Below are 21,182 nucleotides of genomic sequence, written 5' to 3' on the forward strand. Positions count from 1 at the left end.
ACCCCTCTGTGCCTCAGTTTCCTCACATGCAAAATGGGGGTAGGAGTGGCATCTCCCACCTCAGGGCCTGAGCTGTTGACACAAGGTGGTCACCCCCCAACCGGACCATTACCGGAGCATGGGGCAGCACTTTCCCTCCGGCTCCCATCCTAAATCAGATCCCCTGGTCTTCTGCTGGCCACCAGGTGGTCCCAAATAAGGAGGAAGCAGGGGGGTCTGAGGTTCTCATTGAGGGGGTGGTATGGTTCTTCACCCTGGCCACCTGAGCTCCTACATCTTCCTGGAGGGTCCACAGGCCTTGCAGTCAATCATGAATTCACTAGGCTTAGGATGCCCACCCTGTCCCCATTTTGAGGTGAGGCCTAAGGCTTCAAGAGCACTTCTCCAGTATCTGGGCCACTCCAGACCTCTGAGGCTCCCATTCACCCTCATCTGCCTTATGGGTATTTGTGAAGACTCTGCCCTAAGATACTTCTCAACTTGGGCTGCCTATGTTCTTTTGGGGGACTTGTAAAGGTGGACTTTCAGGCAGGGTGACAGGTGGGCAGGAGGTTTAGCTCGTTTACTTACACTCTGGAGAAGGTGGGAGGGGTTGGGAAGTGAGGAGGTAGAGGTGGGTATGGCTGCTCTGAGCCTCCGTACCTCTCCTGGCTGGGTCCTTCAGTTCACTGTTCTCAGAATTGAGCCCTGGAGCCTTTTTAAAAGACTCTGGGACTTCAAGCACTATGAATTTAAAAAAGAAATAAAAAAGATATTATAAAAGAAAAAACTACAGCTTAAAGAAATTATCAAGAAGAGAAGCAAAGGCCTGTGTTGAGTTTTGGCTGTCCAGTGGCATTCTGCTTTCCTTTAGGGGATTTGGTCTCCCCAACTGGGAAGAGTCTTGGTGATGATCAGTCAAAGTGTCCCCACCTTCCTGGCCTAAGCGTGGGCATGTGATCAAGCTAGGCCAATCACCTCCCAGGGATGCTGTCTCCTGGGACGTAGAATCAGTGATTTGCTGGTGCCAGCTCACACTTGCTTGTGAGAGCTGATGGCTAAAATTTCAGGTATTTTGTGAGCTGGTTGTTAATTATAGCCATCATTAGAAATCAATTATATAAACCTACAATTATATAAATTATATTTTAAGAGGCAACAAATACCCCAAACTTATCACCTCCTAATTATTTTACTACATTTCACTATTATCTATTCTCTCTAGTAGACAGTCTATTGTATCTGCATGGTAGAAATACCGTATAATGGTGTGCTGCTGTGCCTCTCGTCCCAACTCTGTGTTTAATGATGTCATGTGGGTAACGTGGTGGTATTTACACCAAGGAAATCAGCATCCACTGCAAAAGAGGATTCCCTCGCAACTAGAGAGCTGGGGTTAACATTCACCAGCACAGGCTGCTTTGGAATCCTGAGCTATACAAGGACCAAAAGCAGCTTTTGTAGTGGATTTTTCCCAACCTGCAGTTCCCCAAAGGGACATTTACTCAGTGAGTCGTGCCACTGATCCCTGCATGTCCCCGTTCCCTTCTGGAAAATTGAGCTGGGTTTTCCAGCCTTTGCTCCAACTTGGAGAGCCCACTCCTAAGCTGCCCTCTTGCCTCCACTATGCTGCCCAGTCAGCTTCTGTTGTTTACGACCGACGTGACTTAGTGGAGCGACATCGGCACACAGGCAGAAACAGGCTGAGGAAAGAACCATCACCCCAGTCTCACCCTTCAGCCACAACATGGGGTACATTCTAGATGTTTCCTGCCAGCCCCTTTCCCCTTGCATCTGTCTTCGTGGAGTTGTTGCCATTGTCAGGACATACGATGCTAAACCTACTTTTTCAACATCACATTATTTCTTGAGCCTCATCCACGTGGCTTTGCATTCTCTGTAACAATCTTTTTCCATAATATCCCAAAGGCACGTGGAGAAGCTAAAAGGTACTTAGTTACTTTCCTAATGTGGGGCACTTAGGAATTACTTGTCTTCTTTTCCCCTTTAGTGTCACATAGAGACGTGGTTGAAAAATCTGGGACTGTGGATTGGGAGACCTGAGTTCTCATTTAGTTTTGTGCCAGATGGCTGTGTGAGGCTGCGCAAGATGCCTCCCTCTCTGGGCCTCAGCTTCTTAACCTATATGATGATGATGATAATGATAATAGTAATAGTAATAATAATAATGATGATGGTCTCCACTTCCAGGGGTTTCCTGGGCAGTGCTAAGTGTGTTGACTCACATCAGCTCATTTATTACTTCTCATAGCCCAGGAATAAGAATGATTTCACAGATTGAGTAAACAGATTCTGAGAGGTGATGTCATTTCCTCAGCACAACATAGCTAGTGGGTGGCAAAGCTGGGGTTCAGACCCAGGATGTCTGCCTCTTAACTCTCTCACCACACTGCCACTTCCTAATGCCCACTTCTTAATGCCCACTGAGCATCGGGCTTGGGGGACAGACACATCAGTACAGCAGTGAGCGTGTCCCTCATTACAGTCCGCTTGCTGTCCTGTTCATGTCCCCACTTTACAGAGGCGAAAACTTCAGTTCTGAGGACTGAAGTGGTTTTCCCATGTCAGAGTGTTCTGGGCTGAATCATGCTCCCCCAAATCCATATGTTGAAGTCCTAACCCTCAGTACCTTAAAATTGTGGTGGTATTTGGAGATAGAGTCATTGTAGAGATAGGGACACTGCAGATACTAAATTAAGATGAGGCCATTAGGGTGGGCCTAATCCATGCTATGATTGACACCCGTATACAAAGAGGAAATTTGGGCAGAGAGACAGATATGCATAGTGGGAAGATAATGTGAACAGACACCAGGAGAAGATGGCCATCTACAAGCCTCCAGAACTGTGAGAGAATGAATTTCTGTCATTTAAGCCACTCAGTCTGTGGTCTTTGGATGGCGTGGCTGAGCTGAGGCTCTGCAGGGAGCCAGGAGGTTGCAGGGGAGACCAGGGAGTGGGGTGGCGGGTGTCTCTGCCCCCTGGCGCATACCCACTGTGTGCTGGGCAAGTCCCTTCTCTCCTGGGTCTCAGTCTCCCCATGTGCACCCTGGGATTACTGAATCAGATGGTCCTTGAAGGCCCTTCCAGACCTGTTGTCTCGTGGGTCCATGAGTCTCTCAGGCTCCTATTCCAGCTGCTCTGACCCCACTGAGCTGGGGTGTGCTGAAGGGGAAGGCCCCAGGGAACACTCCATTCTGCTGTTCTTTCCAGCAGAGCTTTCCCAAGGGCTCACCCAACAGCCTGCCCTCCTCAGTGTGGGCTGTTTCTCCTTCGTCCTACTTCCTGGCGACTGCTCTGTCCAACTGCCTGCCAATCCAGTGTCAGATACTCTCATCACACTGTACCTGCATGTGACACTCTCCTCCGACCTCTGACATCTTCTTTGCCTGCTGCCTGCTCTCTCCCTTTGGGGTGGAGGCTAGGGCAGGTGGGTCCTAGGGAGCCATTGGCTGAGGCACTAATTTCCACTGACTATAAATAACTCTGGGTCTGAAACCACAGCAGGGGCCTGGATTGCACCAGAAGGAGTAAGATAATCGTTGTGGGGTGAGGAGGGCCTGTATAAATAACTTACCCGCCCTGTCTGGGCCTCTCGGATGACAGGCAGGCCTGGAGGCAGAGGATCTCTCCAGCTGAACTCGAGGCGTTTGTGGGACCCAGGCTGGGTGGATGACTCAGGTCCTACTAGCATTCGAGACGGCCCGCCTGCAGTTATACAGCAACATTTCTCACCCCTTAGCCCGTGTGACAGATGAGGAAACTGAGACCCAGGGAGGATAAGTAATTGGAAACTGGGGTCTAGGCCCCTGGGCTTCTGGGAGCTAGAGAGCTGTTGCCAGGGATGCCCAAATTCTGGTCCCCCGCTAAACCTGACCTTTGGGAGCCAGCGTGGGAGGGCCCCAAAGCTGCTTGGTAGAAAAGGACTGCTGGGCCAAGGCCTGGGGCAAAGGGCCAAGGGCCAAGGGCACTGCCCTGGCCTGAGCACTGATGGGCCAAGGTTTTGAGGTCACGAATTTTCAAGTGAAGAGAGGCCTGGAGTCTGGCTGTGAGTCAGCCACCCTTTGACCCATCTGACGTCTACAGAGTGGGGGCATCAAGGCAGACAGTTTCATAGTAGTAGAATGTCTGAGCCTGGAGAAGCCTCAGAGACGACCAGACCAACCTTCTTTATTTTCCAGATGGGGAGGCTGAGGCATGGAACAGGGTGGAGGGAGCTTGGAGAGGGTCTCAGTCGATAAGGGCCAAAGTCAGGCTGGTCTCCGCCCCTGCCCAGCATGGGTGGACTGAGCACCCTTTTCCTGCACAGTCACATGCATCCCCCTGGGGCCCCCGCAAAGACCAACTTCGCCTAAGGCCCCTGGGCCAGGCACATTGTGTGTTCTCTCATTTAATCCACAGTCAGTGTGGCCCCTGGAAGCCAGACAGTGTCTGCTCCATTTCACAGATTTAACAAATGATGCATTAAGAACTTATGTGATCTGTGCCCCAACCCAGGCTTTTGGATACTCTAGTTTAGCATTTTTCTCCAGTATCAGAGGTTTTCAATTTTTTTTTTCTTTTTTTCAACACTTTGTTAAAAAACCAAAGTCTTCAAAGCATTTAAAAAGGAGTATCAGGCCGGGCACAGCGGCTCATGCATCTAATCCCAGCACTTTGGAAGGCTGAGGCAGGAGGTTCGCTTAAGGCCAGGAGTTCAAGACCAGCTTGGTTCACTGCAATCTTTGCCTCCCGGGTTCAAGTGATTCTTGTGCCTAGCCTCCTGAATAGCTGGGATTACAAGCGTGTACCACCACACCCGGCTAATTTTTGATACCCTGTTTCTACAAAAAAAAAAAAAATTACCTGGGCATGGTGGCACATGCCTGTAGTCCCAGCTACTTGAGAAGCTGAGGTGGGAGGATCACTGAGCCCAGGAGGTCGAGGCTGCAGTGACCTGTGATTGTGCCACCGCACTCCAGCCTGGGCAACAGAGTGAGACTCTATCTAAAAAAAAAAAAAAAAAAAAAAAAGGAGTGTCTCTGTCTCTGGTTCATGGTGGTGGGTGAGAAGCCCCAGAGTCCCATCCATTCAGCATCCCCTTGTCCCATAGGGCACTTCTGTGGAACCTCAAGGCACTGGGGAACCCAGTGTGAGAACCATTTCCCCAACCTTCGGTTTCCCTGCATTCAGTGAATTCACTGGCTCTCCATGCACCTGGAGAAGGCTGTACTCAGGGCCTCATCTTATGGAGCTGGAGGCCCATTTCACACTCACAGGGACATAAACACTATTATCCAACCTGACAGTCTACATACACAGCATGAACAAACAGACTAAAAACCAGAGTCTACAAAAACGAATCTGTAGTTCACGGGCTGGAGTCCTCTGTGCTTTGCGATCTGTCCTAGGCTCCAGGCACAGCGAATTCCTCACTGTTCCCTGTACACATCCTGGTTGTCATCACAGGGCCTTTGCTCACGCCCCATTAACTGCGTGTGCTTCCCTCCCCATCTTTGCACACTCAACTCTGCCCTGTCCTTTCAGGCCTCACTCAGAGGAAGCTAATCCTGATTTTGTCCCCAATCAGGTGGGGATCACTCCTCCTTCATCAACCTTTAGAACATTTCCTCTTGCAGTAGTTATTTTTGTCAATAGAAGGCAGCAGACCGAGGAGGTCATGTATGCACATTTGGGAGCCAGACAGTGTAGGCACCAATCCTGGCCAGGTCACTTGTTAGGGGTGGTGCTCTGAGCCTCAATTTCCTCATCTGTAAGCTGGGATGATGACAGTTCCTGTTTCACAGGGGTGATGTGAAGATTATAGGAGAAAATGCCGTGAAGCCTCAGCAGGGAGCCTGGCTGCTGTTAGTGTTCAATACATGTTAATTACTCTCTAGTATCATAGCTATAACTAGCATCGTGGCTAGTAACTAGTAGCACAGCTAGACTGGGACAGTCTTAAGGCGGGAGCAGTTTACAATCCACCTTTGCACCTCCCTTTCCTGGGAATCTATAGGGAGCTTTGGAGAGTAAGGGGATTTGGAAGGGGTTCCTCCTTCCTCCCCCTGGCTACACTGAGGCCTTGGCTTCCTGCCCTTGGCTGCCATCTTTCCTATTGATTCCTGCCTGCCTCTGTGCCCCTGGAGTTGTTTCCTGTCTTTTTGGTTTTTTTGAGACAGAGTCTCACTCTGTCACCCAGGCTGATCTCGGCTCACTGCAACCTCTGCCTCCCGGGTTCAAGCGATTCTTGTGTCTCAGCCTCCCAAGTAGCTGGGATTACAGGCGTGCGCCATCACACCCAGCTCATTTTTGTATTTTTAGTAGAGATGGGGTTCCACCATGTTGGCCAGGCTGGTCTCGAACTCCTGACCTCAAGTGATCCACCTACCTTAGCCTCCCAAAGTGCTGGGATTACTGGTGCGAGCCACTGCACCCGGCATTTCCTGTCTGACATCCTCTGCCCCCTTGAACCAAGAAGGGATATCCTTGAAGGCCGGCCCTGTCCCCATCTGCCCACCTGTCCTGTGTGTAGCCACATCACACAGACACTGCCCCTGAGAAAGCATATGGAAGAGATCTGCGTCTCTTCCCAGAAGAGTACATGTGGCCCAAGCCTGCACATACTAGGTGCATAACATATATTTGTCCAATAAATAAATATGTGTCCACCTCCATCACTGCTTGGCGTATTAGAAGCAGGGGGAAGCAACGGAGATGTTCCATCAGTTCTAGGAGGTGGGTGTTATTATCATATCATTTACAGGTGGGGAAACAGGTTCAGAGTGAGGGGATGACTTAAGGACTTAGAAGGTGAAGCTGGGACTCAAAGTCAATGGTCTCCATATTCCTTCCCTTTTCTGGGCACATAGTAGGCACTTAGTGATTAGCGCATATTGATTCTGCAAAATGATAATGCCTTCATAGTAAGAATCAGGGCCCCCTTCCTCTCCAAGCCTTTGTGTCCTACTCAAGGGGCTGCTGTGAGGATCCCAGGGAACAATGTGTTGGGAAGGCCTGGCTCTTAGTTCGCTCACAGTAAATGAGAGCCAGGGTAGTTTTGGGACTCAGGCCTCTGCATGATGGGTCTGCCTAACGCTCTGCCTAAAGTGAGGCCCCGTGGAAACGCTGCCCTTACAACCCATCTCTTCTACCACCTCTCTGGGTGCCTGACTATGGGAAGCACCTAGTGAGCCAAGCAGCATCGCTCACGGGACATGAAGACTCCCTAGTCTTGCTGGAATCACCGGGAAGCCCTTCAGTCAGCTGCCAGGCAGGATCTTTATCTATCTGTCCTGTGCTCTCCCTGCCACCCGATGGCCTGCAGAATTATTTGCCCAGTAGACTCTACCACCCCAGCCTATGACCATCGATAGCACGCATTGATTAACATGTGGGTTTATTTTATTGATGATTCAGAAGGATATGCAGGCAGCATTCTGGAAAGCATCCACACATGATTCATTGGAACTTCACATTAAACTGTGCTTTTGAAGGATTTTTTTTACCCCATGGTAGTGGTGATGGGGGGAGGTGTATAATAAGCATTCCAAATCAAATATGGGGCTGACATTTTTTTTAACCAAGACTCACATGCATTGCTCAAGCCCATTGATCTACCAACCAAGCTGCCTTTCTCTTCTTCACTAATTAAAACCCAACGTCTCCCTTGAAGCCACACAGAGAGTTCCCAGCAGAGAATAATAACAGTAATGCTGAAATAACACCTACCATGTGCCAGGCACTAAGTGCTTTGCACATATTACTTTAATGCTTACAGCGACCCTATGAAAGAGGCACTGTTATGACCTCATGTTACAGATGAAGAAACTGAGGCACAGTTAGATAACTGGTCCAACGTCCCACAGCTGGATAAGAAGTGGCGCCAGGATTTGCACCATGATACCAAGTTGGCCTCTTCCCCACTGTGACACTAGTCATAGACCCAGTCAGCTTGGACCGTCCCAGCTCATGCCTAGCACCCTGGTGTAATTACTAACAGTGCCATGGTTTGGCTGGTAGAATCTTTAGCCATGTTATATTTCAGGTGGTTCTGAATCCTACCTTCTCTCCTCAGCTGTCTCCTCAATTCTGTTTTCTCCCAATCCAGGCCATGCTCTCCTCAAGAGCAGGGAACCTTTCTGATCTTCCTCCCCAGCACACAGTAGGGACCTTCCATGCTGCAGCAGGTCCACAGCCTCTCCTCCATTTTCCTTCCCTCTTCCAATCTCCTTGGGGTCTTGGTGGACTACCCTCGCCCTCTGGTTGAGCATGTGACCAGGTCTGATCTATCAGCCCACTCCATCTTTAAGCTTCAGGGATTGGCTCAGGAATGGCCATGTGACTATAAGTGGCCCAGTGAGAGCGTAGTCTGGAATTTTTAATGGGGCGGGGCCTATGAGGAAAGGCTGGGCTGCCGCATCCACGGGGATGGGAGGATGTTAACCTGAAGCTGCTGGAGCCCCCATGTGCTAAAACCCGCCTGAAAATGAAGCCAACACAGAGGACAGCGGAAGTGAAAGTAGGAGAGGGAAGGACAGAGTCCTCTTGACAGCATTTGAGGTCCTGGAGCCAGCCGTGCCGGAGGCCAGACCTATCCCTGGAGTTTTCAGTTGCACAAACCAGAAAACTCCTTTTGTGCATAAGCCAGTTCGAGATGGGTTTCTGTCAGATGGAGCCCTCATGGATAAAAATGCTCAGCAAATACTGGGCCTAGATTCTTCTGTAAAAGCACTTTCAACTCAAGGTCTACAAAAGGCAGAGAGTGGAAGTAGTACAGTTCTCATTTCACAGATGAGAAAACTGAGGTTGTCGGAGACTAAGTATCTTGCCTGAGGTCTCCCACATACTTAGTGACACAGGTGAGGCTGGGACACCTCACCAGTCGTCATGTCTTCCCCTCCACCCCTGCATTTATTTGAGAAGGCAGCTGTGTTTCCTCAGCCTCTTGCATACTCAGGAGTTTTTCTCCTCTCGGCCTCATACCTGACAGAGTCCTGGGCCTTAGAATGGAGCATGGGCTGCTTCACATGAAGGCGCTGGAGTGGGGCAGCAAGGCTTTCCCACTCATTTCTGGCCAGGCAGTGAATTCCCCATGCCGACTCCGTGTCTGGGCAGCCGCCACGTATGACCCTGCCCAGGCTTCCGCCGAGTCTGTGGCTGCCCTGGCTTCCCTGTTGACCTCTCAGGGTCTCAGTGATCCTTGGGTTGACGGAACACAGAAGGAACTAGAACGTGGCAACAACACACGGAAGACCCCTGCCCCTGCCTCCACATCCTCCTGCTACCCAGCTAGCGGCAGCCCCATGGACGTTCTCGTTCAATGTCATATTCACGTGCAGCACAAAGTACCTGCCATCTCCCATGATCTGCTCTCTCGTCCTCCCTCAGCCCCGCTCTCTCCTCCACTTGGGCAGGCTGTGGGATTCATACAAAATTAACCGGAGGTTCCGTTTCACAGCACTCTGCAGTATCCAGTTCCCACTCCACCCTGCTGCCGCCCCATCTTTGTCCCCCTTATCAACCCCGCCAGGAAACATGCTACGTGGCAAACACCCAACAGCAACCTATCATCGTCACCCTTTCTGACAACCCGAGGTGGGTGCAGGTGTCAGGAAGTGAGCAATGAGGGCTGTGTGTGCAATGGCTCAGGGCAGCGCAACGCTGGGCTCAGGGAACTGGAGCCATCTGCTCCATGGGTGACACAGGGTGTCCTGTATCTGTCCCCAAGCCTGCAGCCTTCTGTCTCATGAAAGGAGGGGCACTGGGACATCCCCTGCCTCTTCTTTCTTCTTCCTTTTCTTCTTTCCGTGAATATTTCTTGAGCTCCCAGGCAATGCATCAGGTGTTGGAGACATGGTAGAGAATGACACAGAGCTCCTGCCTCTAGGCCTCCCGGACCACCTGGCACTAGTCGCCCATCTTTCCACATCCTCTGATGGCATGTTAACTCTGCATGGGGCACCGCCACTGTCTTATCTGACTGCCTAATTCTTTCAAGGGGATGGGGCCCATGCATGTTTTTAAAAGAAACACTAGAGTATAATAACAATGATAATAAACACCACTCTGTAGGTGTCTAGGGTCTGCCTTGCACAGTGGCTTATCTAATTTAATCCTCACACCATTTGCATGAGGTGGGTACTGTTACTACCCTCACTTCACAAATAAGTCCATTGAGGTTCAGAGAGGTTAAATTGAACTCTCACGGTGTCCCTTGAAGAGAAAGACACTCAGGAATGGAACTCAGGTTTCTGGGATTTTAATGTCCTTGGCTGAAACAGTGCGGAAGGAAAGGGAACAGTAGAGGTAAGAAGATAAAGGCGTTAATTAGAATGGAACAGAACCGACAGTGGAAGAGGAAAGGAGTGGAGCTTAGATGGGGGTAGAGGCTACCCTTGGCCTCACAGCCTCACAGGGGGGCAGGTTTACCCAACAGGTGTCACGAAAGTAGGGTCTCCAGGTGGGACATCCAGTACTGCTGGGCTGTGGGAGCCACACCCTGAGCTGGCTGCCAGCGGTGCCCTGGGTGAGCGCTGATTCCCTGTGGCCTCAAACCCCATTTGTCACTTTCAGAGATCTTTTTGCCTAAAATTAGCTGAACTTGAATGGGAAGGCTAATTTATGCGTGGCCTGGAGCGTTTCCTGCAGTGTGACTCAGAGGCCAGCTCCCTGTTCACGTCAGCAGATTAGGGGTAGGGGGTGTCGAGAATGGTCAACCTGAGTCCCTGTGTCTGGAGCTGGCACAGCCCAGACCACGGAGCTTTTAAACTGGGCCTGGGGCTGTGCCAAGGATTTCTCTAAATCAGAAGATGGCCAAGCAGGGTGGGACAAATGCTCCATATGAGACAGAGTAAAGGAAGTGTCCCTTGGCCCCACCCTATTCAGGCCTTGTCCTACAGTGGATGCCAGAGGATTCTTCCCAGGTGGCCGTGCTTGGCTCAGGTCTGAGCACGGGGCTGAGTTCAAAGCCTGCTCTGACCTGAACTGTGGCAGTGACCTTGAGCCCTCATATCCCCCTCCATAAAATGGGGTAACAGCACCCGTTTCCAGGAACATGTGTCATAGAGATGCATAACAGCCTTGTACAAAGTGTTTCTCATGTGTGGACACTGGCCACCATTCCAACCTTTCCGGAGAACGTGCCCACTTTTTCCCGAGTGATGATACTCATCATGAAAACAATGACAAGAGCTGACATTTATTGAGCACTTTGATGCTGGGCACTTGACCTGATTTTATTCAATATTCACAGCCTATTTTATTGATGGGGATATGGAGGTGTTTAGTCGCTGGGGCTGAATCCTACCACACAGAACTACCCGTGTGTCAGGGACTGTTCTAAGCTACTTCATTTTGTCCTCCCCCAGCCCTGTGAGGTAGTCACTATTACTATCCATGATTTACAGATGAAGAAATGGGGGCACAAAGAGTTTGAGTAACTTGCCCAGAGTCCCACAGCAGGCAAGTGGCAAAGCTGGGATTTGAACCCGGGATGCCCAAGTTTGGGTCTGTGGCATTATGCTCTTCTGCCCCTCCCCAAATCTCTTCCAGCCTGTACCTCCCAGCCCCCTGGGAGATGCTTCTAGGGACCAATGTGGCAGGAGCTGCAGGAAATCCTATGATGGGCTTTCCTCCTCCTCAGAGATCTTGCCCATCAGAGATCTCATTAGGTTCTCATGAATGACCAGGAGACCAAGGCTCAGAGAGGTCAGACGAAAAGGCCCAAAGGCACACGGCTGGCAGGTGGCAGAGCAATAGAGATGTCATTATTGTTTCCATTTTACAGATGAGAAAACAAGAGTTCTTTACTTTTCACCTGAAGCCTCACTTCTTGCAGCATATCAGTTATTCTGTGGAATCCCCTCTAAGAAATGCTGCTGTAGGCCATACTACGTGCTTTCCCTTCTCTTTCCTCCATAGCCAAGTCCAAACACCTTCCCTTCCACGAAGCCTTCCCTGACCTTCACTGCCCACCAGCCTCACTAGTGCTGAGTCCTGGGGTCCTTGCTGCACTTGGTCTTGATTATCTGCAGTTTGGGCTACTCAGCTGTCTGAGAGCTCCCCCACCTTAGGCTGGGACTTAGTAGCTGTGTCTCAGGGTTTTACCGGGTCCTCATCTGTGCCAGGCACCAGGTTGGGCACGGGATGTACAGAGAGAGCAGATAGGGTTCCTGTCTCAGCTAGGCAATACTCCCTCTAGCAGTACAGAGTGGGCTCCCAGGAACCAGCCAGAAATGGCCCTGCAAGGTTGCTGGAACTTGGCCGTGCGCTGCTCAACTTCCCAGCTTTGGGGAGCCTTTCTGGTGGGAGTGGTAGGTGGTTTTCTTAACTAGGGTCCACAACCCTGCTTTGAGGGGGTCTAGAAACCCACAAATAGTGTGAGCCACACCTGTTGCATGTGGTTGGCTGATTTTCTGAGAGAGGGGCCACAGTGCCCATCAGCTTCTCCCCAGGGACTGGGGCTGAGAGACATTTAAGAATTCCTGATTCGAGGCAATCTCCCAGTCCCTAATCAACAGGCAAAGGCCACTTGAACAACCCTGCCTGCCAGCAGTCCTCATGTGCCAACCTGATGGTGGAGGGGAGCATGGACCATTCTGCCAGGGATAAGTGACCACAAGAAGCTGGGACCCAGAAGTCTCCAAGCAAAGCCGATGCCCATTTTATGGCCACAAGCAGCTGTTTTTAAGCCTCGTGCCAGAATCACACTATGAGGAAAGGTTACTTTCTCTATTCCCACCCTCCCTGCCAAAACAAAAAAATAGCACCCAGTGAGAAAAGGTGTTTCTAAACTTCTGCCTGGGCTCAGGCCATGGGCAAAATGTCAGTGAGAACAGTCAATGTGGGAAGAAGAACCAGTTTTAGCTTTTCTTTCTGACCCAGGAGAGCAGACAAAGAGGGACACAGACAGCTGGGAGTTGCTGGGTGTAGTGGGAGTGTAGGCACACGTGACCAGTGGACTGCCAGGCAAGCCCCGCAGGAAATGCTGCCAGGGCTAGAGTCCAGCAGGGCCCAGGGCTCAGAGGACTGGACAGAGGAGACAGGCTCCTTTTCTGTCATGAAGGATAACAGTTCAGATGCTGCCTGCCTTCCAGGTGGTGGTAGATATCTGGGGAAGGACTTGACATCCACTTCTCCTTAGAATAATCATGGCTGCCACTTTGAGCACCTACTGTATGCCCAGCCATGCACTAGGCATTGTCAGGTAGGCATCGGCCCATTTTCCAGGAGAAGAAAACTGAGGCTCGGTGCAGCTTTGCACAAACGTTCAGGATTGGGAGTGTCAGTGCAGAGCCTCACACACATGCCTGTAGGGTTAACGTAGGGAATGCTTCCTTTCCATGGTGAGCTGAAGGTAACTTGTGGCAGGTAACCCAAACCATGAGGTCTGGCACCCAAGCTGGGCTGACTTCCCTTGTCTCTGTTTTGAGGCAGAGGACCCAGCTTTGGTCCCTTCCAGAAAAGCCCCCAGGAGCTGAAACACACTGTAGAGATTCCAGGCCTGCTCAATTTTGGCAGTTGCAAGAAAGCCCCACTCCACCCTCAAGGCAGGACATACAAGGACATCTGTCACCCTTCCTATCACATCCATCTTCCTACTGCTTTGTCTGCCCAGCAACTCTAGAGCTGTGATGCCCCAGAGCCCCAGCGATCCCCAACCAGAGTCTGGATTTGAGAGACAGACTTGATTCCAGCCCAGTGGCAGGGGATTGGCTGCACATTAGTCATGCTACAGTTCCACACTCAAGCCCACACTAGGGAATTCCTGGGGCCTGAGGAAGGAAGGACCAGGCCTGCATGGTTGAAACCCCCAAATCCAACCACTGTGGGCTAAGCGGGGAAAGCAAAAACCCCTCCTGGGCCTGGGTGCAGGTTCTATGTTGGTTCTACCCAGTGGCCCTTCTGCCTCTGCCTCAGAAACTAGTGCCTCCCATAGTAACAGAATGTTGAACTCGCCACTCTGCGGCTGTGGGGCTCCTTGTCTCCAGAACACAGTCTTGACCCAGCTTTCTTCCTGGCTTTCTCTCTGCAGGTGGCTTGGGTCATGCCCAACCCCTGATGAAGCCCTGCTCCCCAGCCTATCCAGAGGGGCTGATACTCAGCTAGAATGCACTACAATGGCCATTCTGGCATTTCAGCCTTTCTCTGACACATCCCTGCTGTTACATATTATGAATATGGCCCCTGTGGCCAATTCAGATGGTGGCCACCTAGGCTGCAGCCTGGGTTCAAGTCTTGAACACCTACCTTCAACAGGTGAGGTTTTGAGGCGCCGGCAGATGGCTTCAGTGTCCCCATAAGTCTCCTTGATCTTGACCACAGCCTCAGTGCCCCGCAGCTCCATGAGGGAGCGGAGCTCCTCCATTGTGCACCCGAACTCGCCCCCATGGCTCGACTCATTTCTTTGGTTTTTGGAGTAAAAGTCGCTGTTGGTCATGTCACCCATGTTTGCTGCGGTCCTTGCTCGGGCTGTGCCCAAGGGTCAGTGCTGGACAAGAGGCTGCCAGGTGATGGCTGCTTGTGGCTGTCCTCAGCACACCCTCACTGGTCAGCTGTGGCACCAGGCGGCCGACTCCGGGTCCCGGGGGGTGGGGGTGGCCGAGGTGGGCTGGTGACAGTGGTGGTGAGCTCCAAGGGGTGTCCTCCGGTGTGGGACGAGGTCCAGGGGCCGGAGGGGCTCAGGGCTGTAGACCCAGGAGTCTCCATTCAGTGGGGCCCATGCTGCTCCCTGGAACTGGCATCTACATGGTCAGGGGTGGTGGCTCCTGTGGGACAAGCACAGAGCGAGTGACAAAGGCCAGGCACTGGAGGCCACATGGGACAGGTGCTCAGGAAGGCCCCAGGCACACGCACAGCAACCTAAACAACACTGACTACACCCATGCCCCCTAACACACCAGCTCACACTGTAAATCCAATGCTACTAGCGCGAACCCAGGCACTCCACGATATACCACCCTCAAGGCATAGCCCCATAACACACTCTAACTCCCTATTTGTGTGTTGTGCTGTGGAACACACTGGCTTCACAACACACACCCTGTGTGTACACACATCCCCCGACACATACCTTCTGGCATGTCCTTGTGTCCTGTGCCACTGCCACACACACGTCAACACCCAGGCCCCATGCACCAGCTTTGAGCCATACAACTTAACCTCCCCACCCCTTTCCCTCAAGAATTGCTGTGCTCACAGGCCCTCTGAGCACACCCAGACTCCATTTCCCTCTTTCTCTCACTATCCTTAACATGTTTACACATGCCCCATGCCCAAATAATCTGAGACACACTCCCCCAAATACACGGTTCCCAGGTTCCCCGCCCCTACAAATCCTCCCTCCACCCATGCCACCTGTGTCCACCAATACACTCTTCTCCCACATCCCTCCCCACTCAGGTCTCATAGGCATGGAGATGGGAGAAAGCCCCCACCTGCACCCACAGGCCCCCACCATATTAATCGAGGCCCTCGGCCTGGCCAAAGAAGCCAGCTCATACATAGTCACAAGAATGTCATTGAGCCCAGAGCTTGGTCCCAGTATGAGTTCAGGTCCATGGAGCCCTCACCTGGCAGGGGGAGGGGGGTCCCTATGGACCAGCACCAGGGACAGCGGCTTCCCGTCCCTCTCTGGAGCCCAGGAGGAGGTGGGAGCTCTGGCTTCTCCCTGCCCGCCCGGCCACCCTTACAGGAGTGCGGCATCTGTGGGGCTGCCAGGAGAGAATCCAATCCACCCCGACACCCAACACCGGAGGCCGAGGCCCCAGCAAGCGTTGGGTGACAAAGGGCCCCAGCTGAGCTCGGTTGGGTCTGGCACAGGGAGCGGCCCCGCCCCGCAGTCATGGACAGCTGGCCATCCTGGGCCCAGGACGGTGAGGGGAAGGGCTGAGAGAAGGAAGGCAGGACTGACCCCCTCCTCAGCTCCAACTCCTCCCCTGCCTTATCTCCTTCATAACCTTTTCGTCTTTCACACATTTTAGAGCTGGAGGCATTCTAGGGCTAAGTCACTTTCCCAGCCAGGAACTTGAAGCTCAGACAGGGAAAAAGCACTCTTCCAGAGCCGCACGGAGTGAGAGTGCTGAGGAGTGCAGAAGGAGATGGTCTCCCGGCTCATAGCCCCGGGCTCCTCCCCTTCCCCTAGGGGGTGCTCCCGCGTTTGTCTCTGAAGAGCCCTGGTGGGTGGGTGGGTGGGTGGACTGTGTCAGGCAGCCGCTAAGAACACAGTATCTGGCATTGGAGCGATTTGGGTTCAAATCCTGGCTGTGGGACCCTGGGCAAGTTCCTTCAGTTTTTGGAGCCCTGGTTCACTCATCTGCAAATTGGGGGCAAAACAGTCACTCTTCCTTACCCCCACCCCTGACTACTTCCCAGTTTACTGAGAACTAATTGTAAACTGTATTCAAATCCAGTGTGTTTCTGGATTTGGGGCTTCCCAGTCTTGGGTCACTGGGTGCTGGAGCCACAGGAGAAACCTTAAATGTCTTACACAAGGGACGCTTTTACTCAGGGATGCAGTAGGAAGATTATTTTTACACTGGGACTAACAGATCTCTTATGGAATAGAACATAAAACGGATATGATACCTCAAGAAGGGACACAGAGACATGAGACCAAAGAAACTTCACGCTTGGTGCTCCCACCTACAATACTCAAGAGAGGCCATGTTCCTTGGCCATGGATGGAACACACACCATCCACAGAATCCATGAGTTTTGACCCCAACAATGTATTCCTCATAGAAGCAGGTGAGGCAGGGACCAAGAATGTGAATAAAAACAAACAACAATACTCCCCTGCCATTTCTTAAGCATCTACTATGTACCAGGCACTGTGGGATGAGTTCTGTATCATCCATCCAAGGTAAATTCTATAAGCGTTGACCAGAAAAGCACTTGGCTCCTTGTAGCTACCTAGTAAACAATTGTTAAATGAATAAGTGAATGAATGAAAAGCAAACAGACACTGTCTCATTCTGTACAACACTGTGAAGTGGATACTAGAATTACCTCCATTTTATAGACCAAGAGAATGAGGTTCAGAGGGGTGAAGTCACTTGCCCAAGGTCACACAGTGGGGAGATGCCAGGGAGTGGAAGATCTTTTCAACCTTAGACTTTGGACTCTTGTCCACCACCCTGTAAGAAGGGCCTGGCAGGGGCCTGGTCTAGGATGCTGAACCTCTCTGGGGAGAGTGTTGGCATTTGGGTTTGGGCCGAATGCTCTCCTCCCCCTGCTACAAGCTAGTGCAGAGCCTCAACACGGCTCCCTCCCCAGTCTAGGGCCAGCCACAGGAGGCAAGGAGAGACCTCTGAGAACATGTGGGCCCTTGTTCAGCGTTGGATGAGGCACTAGGTCCGTGCAGGGATGGGGCGGGAGCTTTTACATTAAGCAGTGCTCTTCCTGCTGCCTGCTCAGTGTAAATGTGTTTGGTGTATGTTCAGGAAGCTGGGTAGAGAAAATCCAAATGGCAGGAGTAAGACAAGGATAGAGTGAGGCAAATGGGCTACAATTGGGGCAGAAGGAAGGAAATGAGGTCAGGGGTCCTTCAGGCCAATGCAGTGGCTGGGGCTTGTAGGAGAGATGGGTCTCAGATGCTGGGGGAAGGTTGAACCCCGCTGGAGGGGTGAGCACTGGGGAGGTGATTTGATTAAGAACTTTCCAGAACAGGCTTTGCTTACTCAGGGAAAAGAATTGAGATGAGGAGATGCAGACCTTCTGTCCAGAAGGAACTTGGGACTGACCTGGAGCCCCAGGAGGCCTCAGTCCTTGACACTTAAGCAACAAGTCTGGATTGGGTGAAGGCAAAGCTGGTGAACATTTACCACCCACACCTGCACTAAACTTACTGGCAGTAGAAATCACCTGTGATTCTGAGCTAGTCACCTGGATTCTCTGTCTTAGCTTCAGCATCTATAATTTGGGGCTACTGATATATAACATTGCCTGACTGGCACATGATAAGCATTTATTGAGTGCTTATTAGGTGCCAAGCACTCTGAGTGTTTTACAGAAACATCTGTCTCAGAGACACTGCAAGGCGTTATGCGTAGGGCTCTGGAAACCACTAATTCTGAGTTCAAATTCTGGCTCCTTCACCTCCCAGCTGAATGGGAAGGAAATTAACTTTGATTTCATTATCTTACAAAAAGCAGAGGGGAATAGGAGTATCTACCTCATAGATGTTATGAGGCTTAAATGAGTTATTTCGTTTAAAATACTTAGAACCAAGCCCAGAACACAGTCAGCACTCAAATTATTGTGATTATTATTGTCAATCCATAAAACCACTTTATGAGACCTATTATCCCTAGAACATATGAGGAAACTGAGGCCAAGAGAGATGAAGTAAATTGCTCAAGATCACATGATTAGTGAGTGGTGGATCTGGGATTTGAACCTAGGCAGTCTGGGTCCAGAGACACATTCCTAATCAGGATGCTTTTCTGCTTCCCCTGGTGAATCTCCCTCATGAGGTTCTTATGACACTTAAATGAAGTGCCATATGTGAACGAAAGTGCTTTGCAATCCACAAGGGACTTTCTAAACCCGAGGTGCTGTTTTCTATCTGTGCCTGTGCTACCTGCGGAGTGGCTTACAGGCACTGATAATTATGTCTCTGACAGTACAAGCAAGCTATGAGAATTGTTAGCAGCAATTATATCTGTGATCACAACAGTAGGCATGAGTTAATGGGCTACTGTTGATTTTAATGACTACTGTGATAAGATGAAAAACGATCTTCAACCATCTATCCACCCAGCCACCCATCAATCCACACACCCACCCATCCACCTGCCCACTCACCCACCCTTCCATTCATTCATCCATCCATCCACCCATCTACCCACCCATCCACTCATCCATCCATCCATCCATCCATCCATCCACTTGCTCACTCACCGACCCTTCCATCCATTCATCCACCCACCCACCACCCACCAACCCATCTACCCATCCACTCATCCATCCATCCATCCACTTACCCATCCAACCAACCATTCAATGATTGTGTTTTGGGTACTACACAGTGCCAGGCACTGAACAATCCAGAGAGGATCCCTGCCCTCTACGAGCCCACAGTGAAGAAGAGAGACAACTAAATTAGTGATTTCTATGACTTGAAGGGTTTGCCATCATGGGGACCCCCAGGTGCTGTGGACACACAAAGCAGGAAGACCTGAACTGGCCCGGGGTAACCAGGAATGCCTTTCCTCTCAGCTCCATGTAGGGATTTTTTTTTTTCTTCAGGTAAAGAAGGACTTAATAAAAAGATGAATCATGAAGAAACTGAAATACACAACTGTCTGCTAGTAAAAGGAATAGAAGGAAAACAGTGTGAGCCAGTATAGAGGGACAGAACTCTGGGATAACAAAATCAATTAAAAATCAGAACTCCACCCTGAAGGCGACTGATTTCATACTTCCTTCTCTACCTCTTCTGATGTGGCTTGTTCCCTAACCCTGCTTCATCTCATGGGTGCAAACATGAGGTCACCCCTTTTCTGGGCATTTTGTTTTTTCATTCCAAGCTGTAGAGCCCACTTTGGTGCTTGCTCTGACAGCAAGATTTGCTGGAAAAATGTGAAGTCCACCAGCACAAAAGCTACTTGTATGATATTATACAAATGATCTTTTCACAGATTGACAGAACTGAGGACCCCATAGTTTGCATAGAATACCTCAGATGCCTGACTCCTGCAGATGTGCCATGTGTCTGTTCAGAACACTCTTCACTACCTGGGCCTTTGCCTCCCTAACAGCTGCTGTCCTGTTCAGCCTCAGTGTCCCTTCCTTGGAAGCCTTTCCTGACCACCTAGACTGCATAAATGCTCTTGACTCCCAGGTGCCTCCCAGATTGTAGTACACTTCACACTGTATTGCTTGAGCGTGCTTAACTGTTTTCTTTCCCCAGGATTCTGAGAGCATCATGTGGGCAGTTGCTATGTCTCTTCTGTACCTAGTGCAGTGTCTGGCATCCAGAAGGCACTCAATAAATATTTGGTGTTGGGTCTACTGCCTGTGGAAGCTGTGACTTTAGATAGGTCCTCAGACCTCAGTTTGCTCATCTGTAAGATGGGCTAGTGATTCCTACCCTGCCTACCTTAAGAGTTTTCTGGGGGGTCAGGAAAGATAACAAAATCAGCAGTCATAGTTTTTCTTTGAGATGCATGCGCTGCCCTCCACTGCTCAGTTTCCCCTCTTTGTAATGAGGCATCAGAGTGAGGGTGAAGCTGGGACAGGTAGCTGTTCCCTCAGCCACAACCCCAGAAGATTCTCAGGCTCTTGCTGCCTCATCCAAATATCACGTGACCTACCACTCTATGGCTGAGAGACTAAATGAACTATGTGACCTTGGAGAAGTCATCTAACTTTGCTGGGCTTCCTCTGTAAAGTGGGGATGACCCTGTTTGTCTTACAGGCTGCTGCAAGGACTCAATGAGAGCCAGCTCCTGGCCCAGAGCAGAAAATGAAACACTGCCTTCCTTGAGTCCCCCCTGCTCCCCTCCTCCTAGTTATTAGCAAATGTTCCTCCCTCATGGTCGCAATGAGGTTCACTTGCAGTCAGCTCTCAACACTGCACAGGTGAGCACCCCTGCCCTAAGCAATGGGCACACAGGCCTGGACAGGGCATATAGCCAGACCTGGCCTAAAGAGGTTGAGCAACACACTAGGGGTCACACAGCCAACTGAGACAAAGCCCAGTGAGAATCTCCTCCTTGTTTTCCCAGCTCCAATGGTGTGACCCTGAGCAAGCCCCTTTCTTCTCTGGGCCTCAGTTTCCCCATGTGGGAAGTGAAGGGATTGGATTAGTGCTCTCTGGAGTCCCTTCAGGCTCTGATGTGCCAGGCCCTTCAGAATCCAGGAGAACATTCCGACAATATTGGATTTATGCATTTCAGTTTCATCTTATTAGCATTTAAATTACTCTGTATTGTTACATTTCAATGACTCAAGAATAGGTTAGGGGTGCCTTAATAAAAAGTCTTTGCCAGAAGGGAGGTTGGGAGAGGAAGGAGCAATATTTTTTTGTTTGTGGAGTTAATTTAACAAAGAAGGAATCTATCTTTCAAAGGAAGAATAAAAAAATAAACAAAACAAATCCCCAAACCAACAGCTTTTCAAATCCTAACTGAAGGATGGTAGCTGGGACAGTCGTACATGAATTATGTGCTAAAAATAACTTCTGGATGCCAAATTCTT

General features: G+C 50.7%; 1 protein-coding gene across 13 annotated transcripts in view; it reads right to left on the bottom strand.

The window, feature by feature from the left end:
* Positions 1–21,182, bottom strand: part of ATP2B2 (ATPase plasma membrane Ca2+ transporting 2) — a 385,217-nt gene that overhangs the window by 112,632 nt on the left and 251,403 nt on the right. For all 13 annotated transcript variants that reach the window (XM_031009131.3, XM_031009134.3, XM_004033609.5 and 10 more), the window contains one exon: positions 14,229–14,746. In XM_031009131.3, coding sequence (XP_030864991.1) covers positions 14,229–14,427 — 199 coding nt within the window. In that variant the 5' untranslated portion in view covers positions 14,428–14,746. The remainder of the gene's footprint in view (positions 1–14,228; positions 14,747–21,182) is intronic.

The sequence above is a fragment of the Gorilla gorilla genome, chromosome 2, assembly GCF_029281585.2.
Source record: "Gorilla gorilla gorilla isolate KB3781 chromosome 2, NHGRI_mGorGor1-v2.1_pri, whole genome shotgun sequence".
NCBI lineage: Eukaryota > Metazoa > Chordata > Mammalia > Primates > Hominidae > Gorilla > Gorilla gorilla.